The sequence below is a fragment of the Eublepharis macularius genome, chromosome 12 (genome assembly GCF_028583425.1).
Source record: "Eublepharis macularius isolate TG4126 chromosome 12, MPM_Emac_v1.0, whole genome shotgun sequence".
NCBI lineage: Eukaryota > Metazoa > Chordata > Lepidosauria > Squamata > Eublepharidae > Eublepharis > Eublepharis macularius.
Genome location: NC_072801.1, coordinates 1,481,448 through 1,500,741, shown reverse-complemented (window position 1 = coordinate 1,500,741; position 19,294 = coordinate 1,481,448). Strand labels below are relative to the sequence as shown.

The 19,294-nt window shown below is 49.3% G+C and overlaps 1 protein-coding gene across 1 annotated transcript in view; it reads left to right on the top strand.

Annotated features, from left to right (window-relative positions):
• Window positions 1-2,205, top strand: part of PRKCB (protein kinase C beta) — a 168,626-nt gene extending 166,421 nt beyond the window's left edge. Inside the window, exon 17 of the mRNA XM_054994913.1 lies at window positions 1,168-2,205. Coding sequence (XP_054850888.1) covers window positions 1,168-1,326 — 159 coding nt within the window. The 3' untranslated portion in view covers window positions 1,327-2,205. The remainder of the gene's footprint in view (window positions 1-1,167) is intronic.
• Window positions 2,206-19,294: the final 17,089 nt, after the last annotated feature.

Below are 19,294 nucleotides of genomic sequence, written 5' to 3'. Positions count from 1 at the left end.
GGGGCGTCAGGAATTTTGATTCCCATGAGAACTGACAAGGCCTTTGGTTGGGACAGTCAAACGCCAGCTGAGAAGCGATGGTGTTCTATTAATAGTTCCCTTGCTTGGCTTCTGAGATGTGACCTGGCAATGCATCCAGGTGCTCTCGTGGGGTTTGGACGGAACACAGGCGGTCACTGGCTCCAGGAAAAAACCATCCCACCAAGGTCAAAGGCTCAGGAGTCTTGTCTGGGCAGAACCAAACCAGAGAGAGAGTTCCCTGGTTGGAGCAGAGCTAGCAGGGCTGGGGTTTGTTCATCATCGAGCAGGGAGGAAGGGAGGCTCCAGCAAAGCACAACGGGGCCCTGGGAGGGAGGCTGCAGCTCTCTCCTCTCCCTGGAAACAGGAGCTGTGGCCTCAGGGCCATTTCCCTCCCTGCTCCCACCTAGCAGCAGCCAGTAAAGTAAAGTGTAGGCAGGAGGCAGCTGGCAGAGGGGAGACCTGCCTGGCCTTGCAGAAGGGATGTCCCCACACAAGCGGCATCCTCCATTCTCTGCAGGGCCACCGCCTTGCTTGCTGCTCTGCAGGGCCACACGGCTGCCCTGCTGAACGGCTCAACAAGTGGGCAAAGGAAGGCAGAAGTTTGCTCAGTCTATTTTTCACAAGACAAGCTGGTGGGCCCCGTGAGGGGTCTGGAAGGCCTGAGGCTGCCACATCCTTGCTGAAGTGCAGTGGGTATGGAGTGGAGCAGTCCCTTGGGCAGGGAGCTCCTTGCAGAAGCGTTAGAAAGAGACCCACCATTGCTCTGCATGTGGCACGTTCTGGGGCAGTTATGGTCTTGCATGCAACTGGCCAAGCTCTGCAAGTAATTGCCCCATCATCTCATCCTCCTCCAATTACTTGCCAGCCAGCAAGCCGACGGTCCTGCAGTCCCCCGGCACCTCCATGACAAGCCACTTAGTGGTGGAACCCTCTGGCAATCTTCTGCCAAAAAGCGTCATAAGTATTTTGCATTGTTTCTTTTTTGTTCTCCCATTTTCCTCCCTGTGGAGACGTTGCCTGATCCAGAGCCGGTGTGTGTGTGTGGCTGGATTGGGGAATGCGGCAACCCACCTCCGGCTCTCACATTTGCATTTTTCTTCTTTCTTTTTGCCACCTACCATGAGTTCTTTTCTTCCCCTCTCATAGTGCGGACGGAATGCTGAAAACTTCGACCGGTTTTTCACTCGTCACCCACCTGTCTTAACACCACCTGACCAGGAAGTCATCAGGAACATTGACCAATCAGAATTTGAAGGATTTTCCTTCGTTAACTCTGAGTTTTTTAAGCCTGAAGTCAAGAGCTAAGTAGCCGTTGTAGACCATTCTCCGTCCAACTGCTGGCCCTCCCTCGTATCCATCCGATCCCAGCAGCTCTTGTGGTGGCCTCCTCCATTGCTTTGAATTTCTTTTGCAGGGATACTGGAGTGACCATATTTCAAAGGCAGGCCCATCCTCACTCAGCAGGGCTGTGGGCAGACACCTGTGCAGGATCACTGGAGGGCGGGCAAAGGTGGCTCATATCCACAAGACTCGGACAGACTCATTGGTGTGAAGGTGACCCTGGGAGAACTCCCCCAGGGCTCGCCTCATGGGGACAGTGCAAATTGGATCACTTGTTAAAGACCAGAAATGTACGGACCTCTCCCACTAGATGGTTTTTCAAAGGACCGGATGTGGTTGCCTTGCCATGTTAGGTGGCTAATAAATGTTTTAAATAAACCAATAAAAATATTCAGAAGACGCAGATTTTGGTTGAGCGTGCTGCCGACTCTCTTTCTGCCTGCGGGCTGCTGTCCCCGTAAGAACGACACACTCCAGACCATTTTGCACAGTGAACTGACTTGCCCCTTTGTGCGAACTGAACTCTACACAAAGACCATGGCAGCGGCAATTAATACAAATGAATAAATGTGCCCTCTGGTGGCAGATGAGGCACCACCCTGTCAATCCTGTGGCTTTGTGTGACCTTGCCCACAAGGAGGGAGGTGGGGAGGCACCGCCTGAAGCCTCGCCGTGCAAGGGAGGGGCTGTGGCTCAGTGGCAGGACGTCTGCTTTGCAGGCAGAAGGCCTCCAGTTCCATCTGTGATGTCTCCAGTTAAGAGGAGGAGAAAGGAAGTGATGTGAAAGAGCTCTCCCCGAAGCCCTGGAGGGCCGTTGCCAGTCAGAGTAGACAGTACTGACATTGATAGACTGGGGTCCACCCACCCACCCACCCCGGCCTGACTCTGTCACAGGCAGTTTCACGTGCTCAGCTCTGTGTCCCGCAGCCGCTGAGACTTGAAGCATGCCATCAAGAGAGGCTCCAACTGGTTTGAGGAATCCTGACAAGAGGCCTTCCGTATCCTCACCCACCTGAAGTTCTTGAGACCCTCTTCTGGCCCTGGCTGGACTTTGAGTCATTCCCACTTTTTCTTCATAATAAGGACTGGTCTTATAAACCGCCCTTCTACACAGATTAATGCCCACTCAGAGCAGTGGACGAAGCCGGTGTTGTTGTTATCCCCACAATACAGCTGGGGTGCTGCTGGGGCTGAGAGGAGTGGCTGACCTAAGGCCACCTGCTGAGCTCTTGGCAGTGGTGGGGTTCAAACCAGCAGAGTGCTGATTTGCAGCCCTACCACTTAACCACTGTGCTACTGCAGCTCATGGGAGTATGTGGCATGAGCCGCCTGCTAGCAGGACTGGCTGCTATCTATACTCTCCCCCACCCCTCATGGAGCGCATCTTAAGTTCTGTTTGTTTCTTCTTCAGACATGAGTGTGGCTTACAGTTCTGGCCAGGAGGATGCACGTGGCCACTGTATCTGGGGCAGCCATCTTTCCTTTTGTTTAGCCAGGAAAGTACAGGAACCAGACATGTGGCCAGTCTGGACTCACTGGAGGAAAAGCAAAGTTACAAGCTACTGGGCAGAGAGAGAGACGGTTGGTGGCAAGCACATTAACTAGGCTCCTCGCCAGCTCTGCACACAGCGGTGCGATGCTTTGAAAACTGGGTGTGTGCTGTACCTCTGCTCTCAGCCAATGTCTTAGGGGAGTGCAAGTGGCTCCGGGGGAGGGGGGGAGTATCCACCAGAGAGACTTCTCCAGTCTTATCTATTTTTAAAAAGTTTTTTTTTACTGAGAATTTAAAACAAGTTGATCAGAAGAAACAAGCAAAAAGAAAAATGCATATAATTCTAAGATTAAAGAGGGCAGGGGAAGGAACAATAAGATAAATAGGAATACGTACCAATTTTCTCTGTGAAAAGGTATACAAATATTACATATTATGCACTAACTCCAAAATTACCACAATTCTCCAGTCTTACCTAAATCCTTTTGGTTCCTCTCAGATTTCCTCAGCTGTCCCCCATCACCCCCCCCCCCCACTTTTTGGCTTTTGCTTTGTGAAATTGTGTCAACAACCCATATGAGGAGTTGCTGGCTGGGTTCCAGGAAGAGGAGGAGAAAAGGACCAGAAAAGGGGGGGGGGCGCTGGTGGGCTTTGCAAATTTGGTCTCCAGGTTTAATTCTCTGGCAAATGCAACCACATCTAGCTAAGGGACAAGAATGCATCCTTTCCGAGGGGTGTTTTGAAATCCTTGGTCACCCCAGTATCTTCCATCCATGTCATGGTTCCTATGTTATTTTCATATCAAACTTTTTGGGGAAGTTTCTTTCCTTAACGTTGGGTGGGTGGGTGTTTGTCCAGTTGCCAAAATGACATTCCGTCTGTTCCACTGTGCTTTAAGTGTGTCAAAAATCAAGTATTTTACTAAAATGTAGCTGTTATTTAAAAATCCAAGCAGTATTTGTGTAACTTGACTGAAGCTGTAAAGTATTTTTGTCTCAACTATTATTATTTTGAGAATAACAAGGAATTGCTGCTGGAATCTTAAGCTGTCTTGTGTTTCTGGAAACTGTCAGCAAAGGAACAAACTGGGTCTTGGTTTCTTTCCAAACTCCGGGGCCTCCTATCCAGCCTGCTTTCCCTTTGGACTCGCTCCCACCTCGTGTTTGTGGGGATTTCACCTACCAGTTTGCTTTGAGTTGTTAATGTGCCAATTTTTTCAGATACAGTTATAAAATAAAAATTAAGAAATCTTGTTTTGAGGAAACCTCCATTTATTTGTAAGCAGGACAAAATAGCAACCTCTATGATGGGGGAAAATAACTGCTGAAAAAAATTGCAAGCAAAATCTCAAATCTGCTTGCAAAATTTAATTTATGGCGTTCAAACTGGAAAACATTTCCAGTGCTGAACACTGTTAAATGTATGGATCCTTTTTTAGAAATACTATGGAATTTAGCAAGTGAAATCCTTAACGCTGTGAACTTTAAAAACATATCAATAAAATTTTAGGATTTAAAAAAAAAATGAAAGTGTACATCAGCATCAGGTTTTAAAACCAAATGTGTAAAGCCCCACAGTGAAACTTTCAATTCCAAATTTTGCCATTTTGCTAGATTTTAAATGTCTTAAAGATTTTCAACTAAATTCCAATGGAGATACCAGAAACTTGGTTTAAGAACCAAGTAACAGTAGGAACTCCAAGCCTCAAAATCCCTCTTCCAGCATCCCCCCCCCCCTCGAAGTCAACAGAGGCTCAGGGCAGTTGGGATCTTCTGATGGAGCATCCTGGGTGGGGAACGAGTGGCAGTCTATGGTGCCCACCTGGAGCCATTTTCTCCTCCCACTATGGACAGTAACTTCTGTCCACATTACAAGAACATCTTGGCCACAGACAGGGACAGATTTGGGCTGGACCAGATGAGTGTTCTTTTCCCCACCCAGCTCCCTCAAGGGTTGACCTGTGCAGGGACTATACCTGGAGGATGGCGTGGCATTGGCTTGCAGGGGTGACTCCCACAGGCAATTCCTGTTGGGCAAGCTGTGAGGAGTGAGGGGCGCAGGGACCCTTGCCCTCTCCTGAACTGAATTCCAAGTTCCTGTAAATGCAGAAACCAGCTGGAGGGGCGGTGGGGAGTCCCTCCTCCTGCCCCAAATCTCCAGGGGTTCGCTTTGCACAGGAGGATAGTGGGGGCCCATCGTTGCTAAATCCAAATACATGAAGCTTCCAGCCTTTTTCTCTCATCTGCAGTCCTGGAGCAGCAAAGCAAGAATCCTTTCTTTATGGGCTCTTTCAAATCCCTCTGCTATGTTTTCTGTTGGAAGTATAAATACAATTACAACCGTGCTCAAAATAAAATCCAAATATTTATCATAATCTCTACCATACACTTATGTTCAATACAAGGATACGCAATTCCTTAAGGGGATAGTACACAATTTATCTTTTTTTCTTCCAGATTCTTGAAGAGAACTTCCAGCTTTCCAGCGACCAAACTTGCTACTGGTGTGGTATTACACTTTCCCCAAACCTTTATATATTATTTCCTGACATCGTTTTGCTCTCCGTAAGATAAATTCCTACATTTCCTGATTTCATAAGGGAATGTATAAATATTTTAAATACAAATAGCTTCATTGTTAACAATAACTTTATTTGTAGTTCCAAAAGACATTTGTTAAGCGACTTTGAGGAAGCTCACAAAAATGTGCCCACATCAGTAGCACATTTGGTCGCTGGAAAGCTGGAAGTTCAAGAGTCTGGAAGAAAAAAGAAAAAAAGATAAAACACAAAAAGACTTTGGTTAACTTCACATTTACCTTTGGGATTTTGTACAATTATTTGTATCTTTGGACTATCCCCTTAAAGAATTGTGTATCCTTTTTAAAAAAAAACAGGAATTTTTAATTTTATTAATAGAATCAAAAGCCCAGTAAAAAGGGCAAAGAAAGAAAGAAAGAAAGAGAAAGAAAGAACATACCAAAAAGAAAAGACAGAAATTAGAAATAACAGAAAATAATGCATGTTTCATTTTCTATTTTTCTCTACAACACCTATCATATTTTAACAAACATCATAATTTAAATTTTAATCTCTCTAAAATTTCTTTTTCCAATAGTGTCCCCCTTCTATTTATTTTTCCCCAAATTTGTCTTCTTAAAAATCAAAACCACAAATCATCAAATCGTTTTTCCTTGTTTCATGAAGAAAGTCAAGTTAGCCATAAAAATAGACAATGTTTTATCTCTGATCAAAGCTGTAAGTGTAGCCATCTCCACTAACTCCGTCATTTTCATAATCCAGTCCTTGATTGAAGGCAATTCTGTACTTTTCTATTTTTGTGCATATAAAAGCCTAGCTGCTGTAGTCATATATAAAAATAAAACACCATGCTGATTTTCCAACTATTTGTCCATTAATCCCAACAAAAGGGCTTCTGGTTTAAACTGTATAGTAATCTTCAACATTTTTTGTATTATCATATGAATCTGAAACCAATTTTTTTTAGCTTTACAGCAAGTCCGCCAAAGATGCTCACCTTTCCAACATTTATTTGACATACCTTTACTCATTTGAGAGCCAGTTTGGTGTAGTGGTTAAGAGCACGGGACTCTAATCTGAAGAGCCGGGTTTGATTCCCCACTCCTCCACTTGAAGCCTGCTGGGTGACCTTGGGTCAGTCACAGCTCTCCTAGAGCTCTCTCAGCCCCACCCAACTCACAGGGTGTTTTGTTGTGGGGATAATAATGACATACTTTGTAAACCGCTCTGAGTTGGCATTACGTTGTCCTGAAGGGTGGTATATAAATCAAATGTTATTATAATATTATTATTATTATTATTGCTAATTTGTCAGGAAACATATAGCACTGATACATCATTTTATAAAAATGTTCTTTAAGTGTGGAACTCAAAGTAAATTTGAGCCCCTTTACCCACATATTTTCCCACGGATCCATCTGTATGTTATACGCAAAATTTTTAGTCTATTTTACTATACACTCTTTCACAGATTCTTCTTGTGTTTCAAATTTCAATAACAGCTTATACATTTTGGAAATAACATGTTCATCATTTGAACAAAGCTCTTTTTCAAACTCAGTCTTTTCATAATCAAAGCCCCAGAGTTTTTAAAATCTAATTTGAACCTTTCTAGAAGTTGAGCATAGAAAAACCATTGACATTTATAACCTTTAGCTATTAAATCCTCCCTTGTCTTCAGTTTACAATCTCCTTGTGAGAATTCTTGCAAGTCTCCGTAAGTCAGCCATCCCTGTTTGGACATCATCTCTCTTCTGTAAAACGCTTCCTGTGTCGAAATCCAAAGCGGTGTCTTCTGTGATAATCTCAGTTTGTATTCATTCCAAATTCTCAGAACAGCTCTCCTAATATAATGATTTTTGAAGTTCACATTGACCTTTGCTTTATCGTACCACAAATCATCATGCCGTCCAAGTCTCAGGTCATGACCTTTCAATGTCAAGAGCCTCTCGTTTCTCAGAAGCATCCATTCCTTCATCCACATTAGACATGAGGTGGCATAGTACACTTTCAAGTCTGGAGGGAATTGTGTATCCTTGTAAGAATATACTTGTATTTAGCATAAATGTATGGTAGAGATTATGATAAATATTTGGATTTTAGTTTCCGCATGGAGGTAATTGTATTTATACCAGCCTTAGAACACCGTGGCCCTCTTGTTTTGAATTCTGTGTTTTCTGTGGGAGGCTTTGGTTGAGGTACCAGCCCTGCCCCAAGAGTGTCTCTGCTCCAGGCAGCCTGCGGTCAGTCCATGAGTCACCAGCAGCCCCCAGCTTTGCCTGGCTCTGGGGGCAGCTGCCGTTGTGAGCCATTAGCAGGTTTCGCGAGGGAGAGACAGAGCCGCAGCACATCCTAGGTTCCGGGGATGGGATGTTCCTTCTTCTGAAGATCTGCCTCTGCTGAATGAATGCAAAGGGGAGGGGAGGGGAGGGGGAAGGAGCCCGGCCACAGCAGCACTGAGGAATGTTCAGGAGAGGAAAGGAACTACTGGAGGTAGTTGGAGGGCACAAGCCTGAAGTCGTTGCAGACCCCAAAACCCCTTTAGGCCCCAACTGGCCACTTCAGACCCCCTTCGACTTCTATGGTGTGTCTGCCTTGCTCTTTCTCTCTCCAAGAGATCAGAGGCAGGGGCACATTACTTTGTCCAGAGCTGAAGAGGAACTTGTGGCACGGACCCAAAGGAATGGGTGCAAAATCCACACCTACTAGAAGCCCCCCTTGCACCACCACCCCCCTGCTTAAAGGTGCTTGGATGCAGCAACCCCACGTAAAGGGCAAAATGGCCTCTCTCCACTTCCTGGATCACATGACACTGCAACAGGCATTCCCTCCCCAACTCTTGCAGGGGTGTGGTGTGTCCTCAAACATCTTTCTACAGGAAATCCTGCTGCCCGCCCCCCTGCCGTTTGTCTGCAGCCCTTTTGCCTGCCATCAAATGCGCCCTTGGGCTTCCACCACCGTCTCCCAGACCACACCAGCTGCCTTACCAGGGAAGCAGATGCTGCTGTTCCTTCCGGGAGTGGAGCCCCGTGGGCCCTCTCTGGCCTTCAGGCTCTCCCCCCAAACACCTGCCTTTTTATTCGGCCGCTCTGGTCCTGGTAGGCAAGCATGGAGGCTGCAGCTCCACATCCTCTGAGGCTCAGCAGCTGCAGCTGAGGATGGCTGTTGGCCACCTGCAAAGAAGTTGCCAGGAGCAGTGACCTTTGGGGCTGGACGGAGCCCAAATGACTCCACTTGCTTGAGGCTCTTTTCCCTTGTGCCAGAAAGGTCCTCCCATTTCTGGACCCATTTCAAACATGTTCACAGGCTTCCAATGCTGAGGGGATAGATGCGGCTTTCCCTCCTCTTCCTCCTCCTCCTCTGCCTTGACGGCCCTCAGCCTCCCTTGCTATCACTGCTACTGAATGAGAATGGCTGTGGGGGCCCTGATTTTGTGGACATTGTTGTGATGTTATAGGTGAGGATACTATTTCACAGAGACCCCAACCCCCAAAAATCACACAACAACTGCAGCCAGTCAGATTAAATGGCAGTAGAGGCAAATGAAGTCAAGGACAGTGAAGACAAATGAAAACTAATGCTAAGGGTTGGTAGTCAGGGGAACAAAATGGAGCCAAACCTGGTGGCTTTTTGCCCGCTATTTTTGCCTCACTGAATTTGCTAATTTCAAACCAAATAACCCAGTTAGAAAAAATGGCCAACACATGACCCCCTGCATTAACAATAATCCAATGCTAGTTTAAAAAATTTAAGACGATACATTCCCCCCCCCCCTATAATCAAAGATGTAAAACCCTCCTGTGAATGCTGACACGGCCAGGTTTTGCATAAAGAACATCCAGTGGATGGCCCAGCATAATGGTTTGGCTTCCTTTTATTGGTATCAATATTCATTGCATCACTTGAATTTGAGCAGGAAAAGATGACAGTTCCTATTTACGGAAGGGCTGATGTGTTTTCTCAGTCCGGACTGGTGCGTGGAAATTTCAGCACGTTTCTCCGAGATGCATCTGAATGAATGGGAGCTGGTCTGAAGAATGCAGGTCTACGTAGATCAACTCTGCAAGGCCACATACAATATTTCTTGTCTTTTTGCTCGTGCCGTTGTGTTGCCTTGAGGGTATTTTATCCGGATTCTCTACTGCAGTATTACAGAATACTGTATTTTAGTGAATACTTTCTGCCTGATGAGAAATACTATGCCTACTGTCATGTTAATGTGATCAGTCGGAGGAGACTGACTTGGAGAATCCCACATCCCTTCTGCAAAAGCGTAGCATCTTTCCTGGGGGTATTTACTGAAAACAAAAGGGATGCTCTTCTATTACTTTACCCTCTCGCAGACATATTCCTTGAATAAATTCTGCCGCTACCTTCACTGCGGTATACTATTTAAGGCGAGGTTTGAAGGTCACTGCAGAGAAGCGAAAACTCTTGGGCCATGATCCAGAGGGGTGACCTGTTTGGGCAGAGCTGACCGGGTATTTGACTGTCAGGGAAATGGCCTTGGGTTCCTACAGCGTCGAAGTCCTTTTGCAGACAATGTGGATGATATATTATAAAGCACTCACTCAAAAGAGCTCGAAGCGATGCAACCAGCAGGTGCCCAGGTGGTTACTGAATCTAGAGAACAGAAGGCAAGGCTGATGTGAGAGAAAAGGAGGTTTATTCAAAGTAGAAACTTCCACGCTTACAGCTCAGGCGATGGATCAGTGGGCTGCCATCACCTGTATGATAGTGGTTGGGGGGAGGGTTCGATGGCTCTTATTTTGAGGATGGCACCACACTCTGGTTGTAGCCTGGGCAGAGCAGCGGCTTTTGTCGAGACCTGTCCCCTTGACTCCTGCGAGATGCTCCCCGCTGTGTTTTCCATGGGTCCCACGTGCAAAGTCTTCAAGAGAGACTCTCTCTGGATCATCTTAACTACTGCCTGATTCCAGTGGCTCCCTAGCTGGTCTTTCTCTTCACTTGTCCTTCCCTTTCTGCTGTTTTTAATTCTGTGCTTTCTGTCCAACAGAAAGATAAACGTGATACTTCCAACTTCGATAAAGAGTTCACGAGGCAGCCTGTGGAACTCACGCCCACAGACAAGCTCTTCATCATGAACTTGGACCAGAATGAGTTTGCAGGATTCTCCTACACTAACCCTGAGTTTGTCATTCACGTTTAGGCAACTTGGCAAGCAGCTCCGCGCTCCAGGTTGTCTCGTTCTCTCTATGCTAAGGAGACTCAGTCTTCCAAGTTCAGGGCCGCATCTTTCTTCCTCCATCCTCCGCCACCCTCCTCAGCAAAGAGATCTGAGGTGGCTGTTCCTCTGTGTGTAGACAGCTGGCTCGCTTGCCTTTTGATCTGACTCTGGAGATGTGCTGAGTTTGTCCGTTGGAGTTTGTCAGCAAAAGGGTAGCATTTTTAGAACTTCTGGGCTACCAATAGAGTTTTGAACTATGTCCAAGTATTGTCTCAAAATACTACATTTACTACCGTCTTTGTAATTTTCAAATTTCTCTAAAATGGAGATGCTGGTGTTTTGTGTCTTCTCTGAATGCTAAGCATGGTCGCTGTCCTCAACCTCTGTGCTGCTGCTGCCGCTGCTGCCGCTGTCCCTGCTGCTTTCGCAATGGCTGTTGCCCTTGTTTTTTCCCCTCTGTTGGAACTAAACCCAGTCAACCCCACCCCACCGGTGTGAAGGAGTCTTTTTCTTAGAAACGCCTGTCTTTTGAACTGGCCCCTGTCCGTTTCCTTCTTTAGCTGCGATGAACGCTTTTTAGAACAACTGCCCATATCCAGGTATCCAGGCAGAGGGCAACCAAAAATAAATTTCCATTCCAGTTCTTGTAAATTAAAACTATTGGGGGATTTTGGGGGGGGGGGTAGAAAGGTGGCCTTTTTAAATAGCTGGGGCAGCCTGCTGTTTCAACGATGCTCTTTGATTAATCTTGTGTTTTGAACATATGCTTGGGAGTTGGTTTGGGAAGAACTGCTAAAATCCAACAGAAGCACAAGTGAGATGAGTTTCTGCTTTTGAAGTGATGCCCACAAAGAGAAAGGAAGGGCTGGCTGCTCTGGCAACAAACAGTGGCAACTCTCTCCAAGCCTCTGGGCTTCAATAGAAGTCCTGTATCCAGGGCTTGCTCTTTTTGCAATCAGTAATACCAACCCAATTAGTAAAACCGAACCATATGTATCCTTCTTAGAAAAAAATCAGAATGTTATTTTTAAAATCCTGCTGGTATTTTTAATAAACAGTTTCAGCATCCTTATGGCTGAATGAAAAAAGCGCCATCTGGAAAAGCCCAGCCAGAAAACAAGATGGACTTTCATCTGGGGAAAAGGTTTGTGTGCTGGGGCGGGGGGGGGGGGCGGGAATGGGGGAGTCTCAGTTAAGCTTTTGTGCAAGCACAAAATGTTTCCCGATTCCACATCACAGGCTGCCTTCCCTGGTGCAGGTTCATTGCGGATTGTCTGGTTCATTGGCCTTTCTGTTAATGCTCCCAGTTTTAAAGGCAAGAGATAATACTGCATGTATTGTGAAGGGAAAAGACTGTAAAAACTCCACAAAGAAAATTCTGCTCTGCTGCCCTTCCAGCCATCCTCTGGGGGAACAAGGGCTCCACTGCAGACAGCAACCCTCCTCCTCTTGACAACCAAGGGGCTGGCTCATTCACTTGCATAGAGGCCTTTCTCTCGGTAGAGGTGACTGAGGAGGTCCTAGGTAGCACTGAGGCCCTACACTTGCATGGCGGGGCGGGGCGGGGGGGGGAGCTCCAGACACACGCCCCTTTGGAGTAAACAGAAACGCTTTTCTGAGCAGCAGGAGAGCTCCATGTCAGCATATGGAGCTCTGGATTGGGGACCTCCTATCACTCTGATGCTCTGGAGTAATCAAGGTGAGGAAAGAACTGCAAACCTGTACCAAAATAAAAGGCAAGGATTATGAGGGGGAGTTTTACGTTGGGCTTGAGTTTGCTGCCCTTCCAGTGACCCTGGGTCCACTTCCTCCCCTCCCATGCCAACGGTTTTGCCCAAAGCCACCTTGATCTCATCAGTGGACTCGTTGACTGCTGCACCACGTACCTTCCTTTCCAGTATCTTGTGATGGTCTACAGCACTGCTGTGAGCACACGTGATGTGCCTCCGTTCCTCCCAGCAGTGTCTTAGTGAAAGCCTCAACATGCTTTGCTCTGGCCAGTAGAGGATCTTTCAGACCCCGGCTGGAGAGGCCATCTTGCTGGCATCAGGAATGCTTCTTCAGATCTTCACGTATCTCAGGGGAACAGCAGCAGCAAAGGAAGCCCAATCCCTTGTCCAGATGCATTGATTCCAAGGAGAATTCCCTCAGAGTAAATTGGCTTTAAGACTGTAACTTGAAGCAAAATATGAACTGTTGAACCACATGCAAGAAGACTGGAGGCGGGCGAATGTTGTCCCCATCTTCAAAGGGAAAAATGAGGATCCTGGTATCTACTGACCCGTCAGCTTGCTGTCTATACCTGGAAAAGTTTTGGGAAAAGTCATCAGTCAGCCCTTGCGAAAGGATGGCTGTGATTACTAAGAGCCAGCATGGGTCTTGCCAGACTAACCGTCTCTCTTTTTTTGAGATCTTGTTGGATCAAGGGAATGCGACAGACGTAGTTTATTTCCATTTCAGTAAGGCTTTTGATAAGGTTCCACATAATATCCTTGATGACAAGTTGGTGAAATGTGGTTTGGCTCCTATTACTGTTAGGTGGATCTGTAATTGGTTGAGAGATCACACCCAAAGAGTGCTAGTTAATGGTTCTTCATCTTCTTGGAGAAGAGTGGCAAGTGGAGTTCCTCAGGGATCAGTCCTGGGACCTGTTCTGTCCAACATTTTTATAAATGATTGGGATGAAGGGACGAATGCTTATTAAATTTGCAGATGATACTAAATTGGGAGGGTAGCAAATATGGTAGAAGACACAGACAGGACACAGGATGATCTTGACAGGCTGGAAAACTGAGCTAAAACAAAATGAATGTTAACAGAGATAAGTGAAAAGCTCTGCATTTAAGTAGAAAAAATCAAATGCATAATTATAGGATGGGGGAGACTTGTCTTGGTAGCAGTATGAGCAAAAAGGATCTAGGGGTCTTAACAGACCATACACTGAACATGTGTGAGCAGTGAGCAGTGTGATGGGGCAGCTAAAAAGCTAAAAAAACTCAGCAGTGTGATGGGGTAGCTAAAAAGGCAAATGCAGTTTTGGGCTGTATCAACAGAAGCATAGCGTCCAGATCATGAGAAGTGATGGTATTGCTCTACTCTGCTCTGGTTAGGCCGCACCTAGAGTATTGTGTTCAGTTTTGGGCACCACTATTTAAGAAGGATATAGACAAGCTGGAACGTGTCCAGAGGAGGGCAATGAAGATGGTGAGGGCTCTGGAGACCAAGTCCTCTGAGGAAAGGTTGAAGAAGCTCAGTATGTTTATCCTGGAGAGGAGACAACTGAGAGGTGATAGGATAGCCCTCTTCAAGTACTTGAAGGGCTGCAATATAGAGGATGGTGCGGAGTTGTTTTCCACTGCCCCAGAAGCTCAAACCAGAACCAATGGCTTGAAATTAAATCAAAAGAGTTTTTGACTAATAATAATAATAATAATAATAATATTTGTTTTATATACTGCCCTTCAGGACAACTTAACGCCCACTCAGATTGGTTTACAAAGTATGTCATTATTATCCCCACAACAAATACCCTGTGAGGCAGGTGGGGCTGAGAGAGCTCCTAGCAGCTGTGACTGACCTAAAGTCACCCAGCTGGCTTGAAGTGGAGGAGTGGGGAATCAAACCCAGCTCTCCAGATTAGAGTCCTGCGCTCTTAACCACTACACCATCTGGCTCTCATTAGGAAGAACTTCCTGACAATTAGAGCAGTCCCTCAGTGGAACAGGCTTCCTCGGGAGGTGGTGGGCTCTCCTTCTTTGGAGTTTTTTAAACAGAGGCCAGACGGCCATCTGACAGCAATGCTGATTCTGTGAACCTGGGCAGATCATGAGGGGGAGGGCAGAAGGGGTTACATCAGTGCATGGTTGTCGTGGCCCTTCTTCCATGCTCAGGGTAAGGCCGATTGCCACCTTGGGGTCAGGTAGCAGTTTTCCCCAGGCCAGTTTGGCCGGGGATCCTGACGGTGTTTTGCCATCTTCTGAGCACGGAGCAGGGGTCACTGGTGGGTGGGGAGGGTAAGTTGTGAATTTCCTGCACTATGCAGGAGGTTGGACTAGATGCCCCTGGAGGTCCCTTCCAACCCGATGATTCTGTGATTCTAACCATCAATGATTTTGTGCCCACACAACGAACACTTCATGTGCAGAATCAGGATCAATGCGCCTCAGCATCCTGACGGAGGAGCAATGCTTTTTGTCTGGACGGTCCAAATCCTAAGTACGCTAGATTTCACGTTTTCTTTCCTGAGGTTCTGCACTCCGATATACTCGGGGCAGCTGATGAAGTGAAGTCTGGAGCCCCGCTGGATCTGGCCAGAGCGGTTCCCTCTAATCCGGCCTCCTGATCCATACAGCAGCCACCCAGGTATTTTGGAGGGCCAAACAAACAGGGCAGGGAAGCTGCACCGCCCTTCCTGAGCGGCCTCCAGCACGGGAGCCCAGCCCTTTGCTTCCTCTGGGGACTCCCTTTGGTCATGTGGCTCGCAGCCACGGGTGGATCTCTGTTCCCTGAATCCGTTTCACCCCCTTGGGAAGCCACCTGGGCTTGTGGCCACCACGGCCTCCACCGGCAGGGAGATCCACCACTGGCTCATTTCATTTTGTCTGTCCTGAACCTACTTCTCCACAATTTTATTAACCTCCATCACGCCCTTCCCAAATGCCTCAGACGTTCCTCATAGGAAAAGTATTCCAACCTTGGGCTATGATCCTGAGAATGCTTCCCTGGGAGTAAGCCCTCTAGAAAAAACTGGACTGTCTTCAAAGTAGACCAGCTTAGGGTGGCTCCCTTATGCAGCAGTTTGAAATGAGTAATGCACACAACAACCTTGCAAGGGAGGCCAGTCCTCACTGCAGGCCAGGCGGCCTAAGGGCCGAGGCTGGGAGAGCCCCGAAGGCTCCCCTCCAGGCGATGGGCTGAGTTCCTGCGTCTCCCCGGAAACCAGCTCTGCTGTTGCGGGCGCGGCCTCCAGGGCAAGCCGAGGCTGCGGAGTGGGCCCTCCCCAACGCGGCGCGTGTTCGCGGCTCCGTTTGCTCCCGCCGACCTTGGCACGTGCAGCCTGCCGGCAAAGGGGCGCCGTCTGGCTGGGAAAGCGGCGGGCTTCGCTGCAGCCGGCCTCGGGCACGGGGAGGGGAGGGGGCCGCCTTCCCCGCCCCCCCCCCGGGATTACTGCTCGGCGGGCGTCCAGCCAGGCGGGCTTAGCGGGCCCTCGGCAGGCCAGGGCGCGAAGCCCTCCGCCCGGCGGGAACGGCCCCCTGTTCCGGGCCCTGCTGCGGCAGAGAGCGAGTCAGGCCGGGCAGCGCAACGCAGCGCGGCCGTCGGGGCGCCCTGCCCCTGCTGCAGCTCCCCTCGGCCCGGGCGGCTGGTCTCCGCAGAGATCGCCGGCCTCTTTCGCGCGGCGAGAAGGGGAGCGGCACGAGGAGGCCCGGCCTCGACCCCGGGACGCTCCGGGGAGGGAACGGGAGGCCCGGCCCGGCCCGGCCCCGTCCCTCTCGTCTCGTCTCTCCGGCCGGCCACGAGCGCGAGAGGCCCCCGGGGCCATCCGGCCGCCTTCTGCCCCGCCTGGCCGCTGTGGCCGCAGCAGTCCGCCCGGAGCTGGAGGGCGACGCGCCTCGGCTTGAGTCGCTGCAGCCCCCGCGTTTGTACGGAGAACTCGGCGCTGGGTGCGGGCCGAGGCGCGCGGCTACTCCGCCGCGACTTCCCCGCAGTCTCCTGCCGTGCCGATGCCCTCTAACCGGGCGGGAGAGAACCACCCCCTGCCCGGCCTGCCGCTTGCACCCCAGCCCGCTTCACGGGCCTCTCGCCTCCGCTGGTGGCGGCTGAGCCGTGTGGGCTGCTAGGACGCCTCCGCCCCAGACCCTGCCCTCCCGGCCCGCCTGCCGGACGTCGGCAGCCTCTGCACTGGGGCGGGGGGCGGGGGCTGTTACTTGTTCTATTTATTTGGGTCATTTCTGTGCTGCCTCTCCGGGAAGCAGCTCCAGCAGCCATGTCTGTCCACCCACCAAGAGGATCAAAGTGACCGCAGCGGGAGGAAATTTTGCAACATGGTAAAACCCCGCCCATCTCTAAGAAGCCACCGGGCCCGCTCAGAGCCTCAAGCGGAAACGGTCTGCAATTCCTAGGCAAAAGCTCTACAGAATAGATGCCAACCAGTCCCCTGTCTGGAGGCTGGCCGAGTGGCCATTTGCTGTCTTGGTGCCATTCCTGGAAAAGCCCTACCGGGGGTTAGCCGGCAGGCTGTCAAGCAGGGCATATAAATCAGGGCCCGGCCAGAGGATTTCAACGGGCGGCTTTCTAACAGATCTCCGATCTGGCCAAGCCTGGCTTCAGATGCCTCCTCAGCTGAGAAGGTGGTTGGGTGGCCTTGCTCCACCTCTGTTGCCTGGCGCTCCTTGAGGAAGGCTGGATCCATGTGTGAGAGACTGCTGGGAAAGCGCACAGGGCCTCCTTTCACACGGATGCATGCAGAGGCTTCTCCGGGACCTGGTGGAAGCCCTGGCCCCCGTGACCCCTTCCCAGTCTTTCTAGTCCTCTTTGACAAGGGACCAGGGCCACAAAATCCAGAGGCTGGAGTGACACTTGGAGAGCCGGGAGGTCCCACGGCCGGGATCTGTTGGCTCTCGCTGTCCCTGCCTTTCGCCACTGGCCTCCCATTTTGCTGCTGGGATTTCTTATAAGCTGCTTTTTTAACCTGTGGTGACTTAAAACAGGTCAAGTTGCCGCTCCCTTTGGAGTTACAAAGTGTCTAATGGCACCTCTTTCATATTTTCTGCTTCTTTAAAATCCTTGTGTATTTATGGAACTTTATCCAACTCCATAATATTTTTATAATTTGTGAAACTGCCTTATTCCAAGTCAGTCCTCTGCCTCCAGCGAGCCCTGCCTCCTCTGAGTCCTCTCCAGGGTCTCGGGTGGAGGTCTTTCCCATCACCTAATACCTGAACCTTTCCGCTGGAGATTTCAGAAGAGAACTCCTGCGTGCAGACCAGGCGTTCCAGGGACACTCGCGGACTCCTGGATGGCCGTGGAAGTTGCCAGGTGGCTGTGGCCTAATCCGCCCCCGCCCACCGCGCCCCTCAGTCAGTGCAGACCCAAGAGTCCAGGAAAGCGAGGGGCTTCCCCGCCCTCACCCCCTGCTTCTTTGAAGGTCTCGAGAGCGCCGATAGGCAGCATGCCTCGGCAGGTGGGAGGGAAAATAGCCAGGCACCAGTGCAAAAAGAAATGGGATATGTAGAGCAAAGAAAGGATCTCTGGGATGGAGGAAGATGCTGAGCAGTTTATTTTGGTCTTCGTGGTGTTGTTGTGTGAGATGACGTAAAATAGCAGGACAGAGAAGCCAAACCCCACATGGACGGAGCGAAGGAGAACGAAAGAGAGCGCAGCTCTTCTATGGCCTGGAGTCTCCTTGGGAAAGCAGGAGGCCTGCTCCATGGGGAATGAAGAAGCAGAGGGAGGGAGGGAGAGCTAGAGGCCCAAGAGTCGCCGCAGACATTTCACTTCCCATGAAAGTCATGGCCGCTTGCTGTACTGTGGGAGGAGGGAGGGCTGAAGAGCACCAAAAGGGTTCCTGCCAGGCCAGCTGTTTCTCTTGGCGGGGGAATCCCACCGCACCTGACATTGTTCTTGGTTTTGCCTGAAGCGAAAAGCAGAGTCTCCTTAAGGGAGTCGTCTCCTTATCTGGTTTGCCTTGCTTGCTTGTGCGCATGTCTGCCTGCATGCCTGCCTTTCCGAAGGCTGCCTCCGTATCACACACACATACACACACACACACGCGGGTTTAAAATAAACCTTTAATTCTAGAGCTGGTTTCGGCACAGATGCATTTCAAAAGGTTACATGAGTCATAATCCAATCCAACTGTCAGGGAAAGAGAGTATAAGGAATCCAAGGGCTATGGCAGCACCCGGTGGGGGAGAGTTGGTGCCGACCAAAGAAGGCAGGTGTCGCAAAAAAGGCTTCGGCTCAAGCCTGTCTTTCTTGTTCCAATATCTCTAGAGTGAAGGAGTGAGATACAAACGCTGTTTTGTCAGGAGCAGCAGTTTCTGGGCCGCTGGTGCCCCGGGAGGCTCACTGGCTCTTTGTGGACATGGGAGTGGGCAGAAGGCCAGAGGAGGAAAGGCAATGGCAGCCGGTGAGAGAGGATCAAGAACTTCCCAAGAGAGGGGAGGGGCAGCTCTGGGAAGGTCGTTGCCGCACAGTGGTGCAGACAAACCAAGAGACTGTCGCGGATCCAATGGTAAAGCAAACAACACGCGACATCCTGTTAACTACAGGAAACAAAACTCAAGATATAAATATGTACTTGAAAATCATCCCCTGGCAGCAGGGGTGAATGGGCTGGAAACTGGGGGCAGGGGTGGGGGTGGGGGGAAGCAGCATTCAAAGACCTTTCAGTGTCAGTTTTGTGCTTTCATTTCTTTGACTTTTAGTTACTTTGCCTAGAGTCTTTATCCTATTGAATCATTTCTATGAGTTGTGGAAGCACATGCACGCTGATAACTTCTTGCTGTCCTCCAAGTTAGGATGAAAGTTTCAACAGATGTATTCCCCACCCAAGGAGTCCTCCCTGGCAAGGGCAGAGAGGAGAAAATTTCCCTGTTTTGTAGATAATTATGATTCTTGCTTGCATGGTAGGGACATGGAAGCATTAACTGGAGTGTGAATTTCCCCCCCTCCCCTGCTGGGTGGACAAGAAGGTGCATGGGAGGGAATCGAA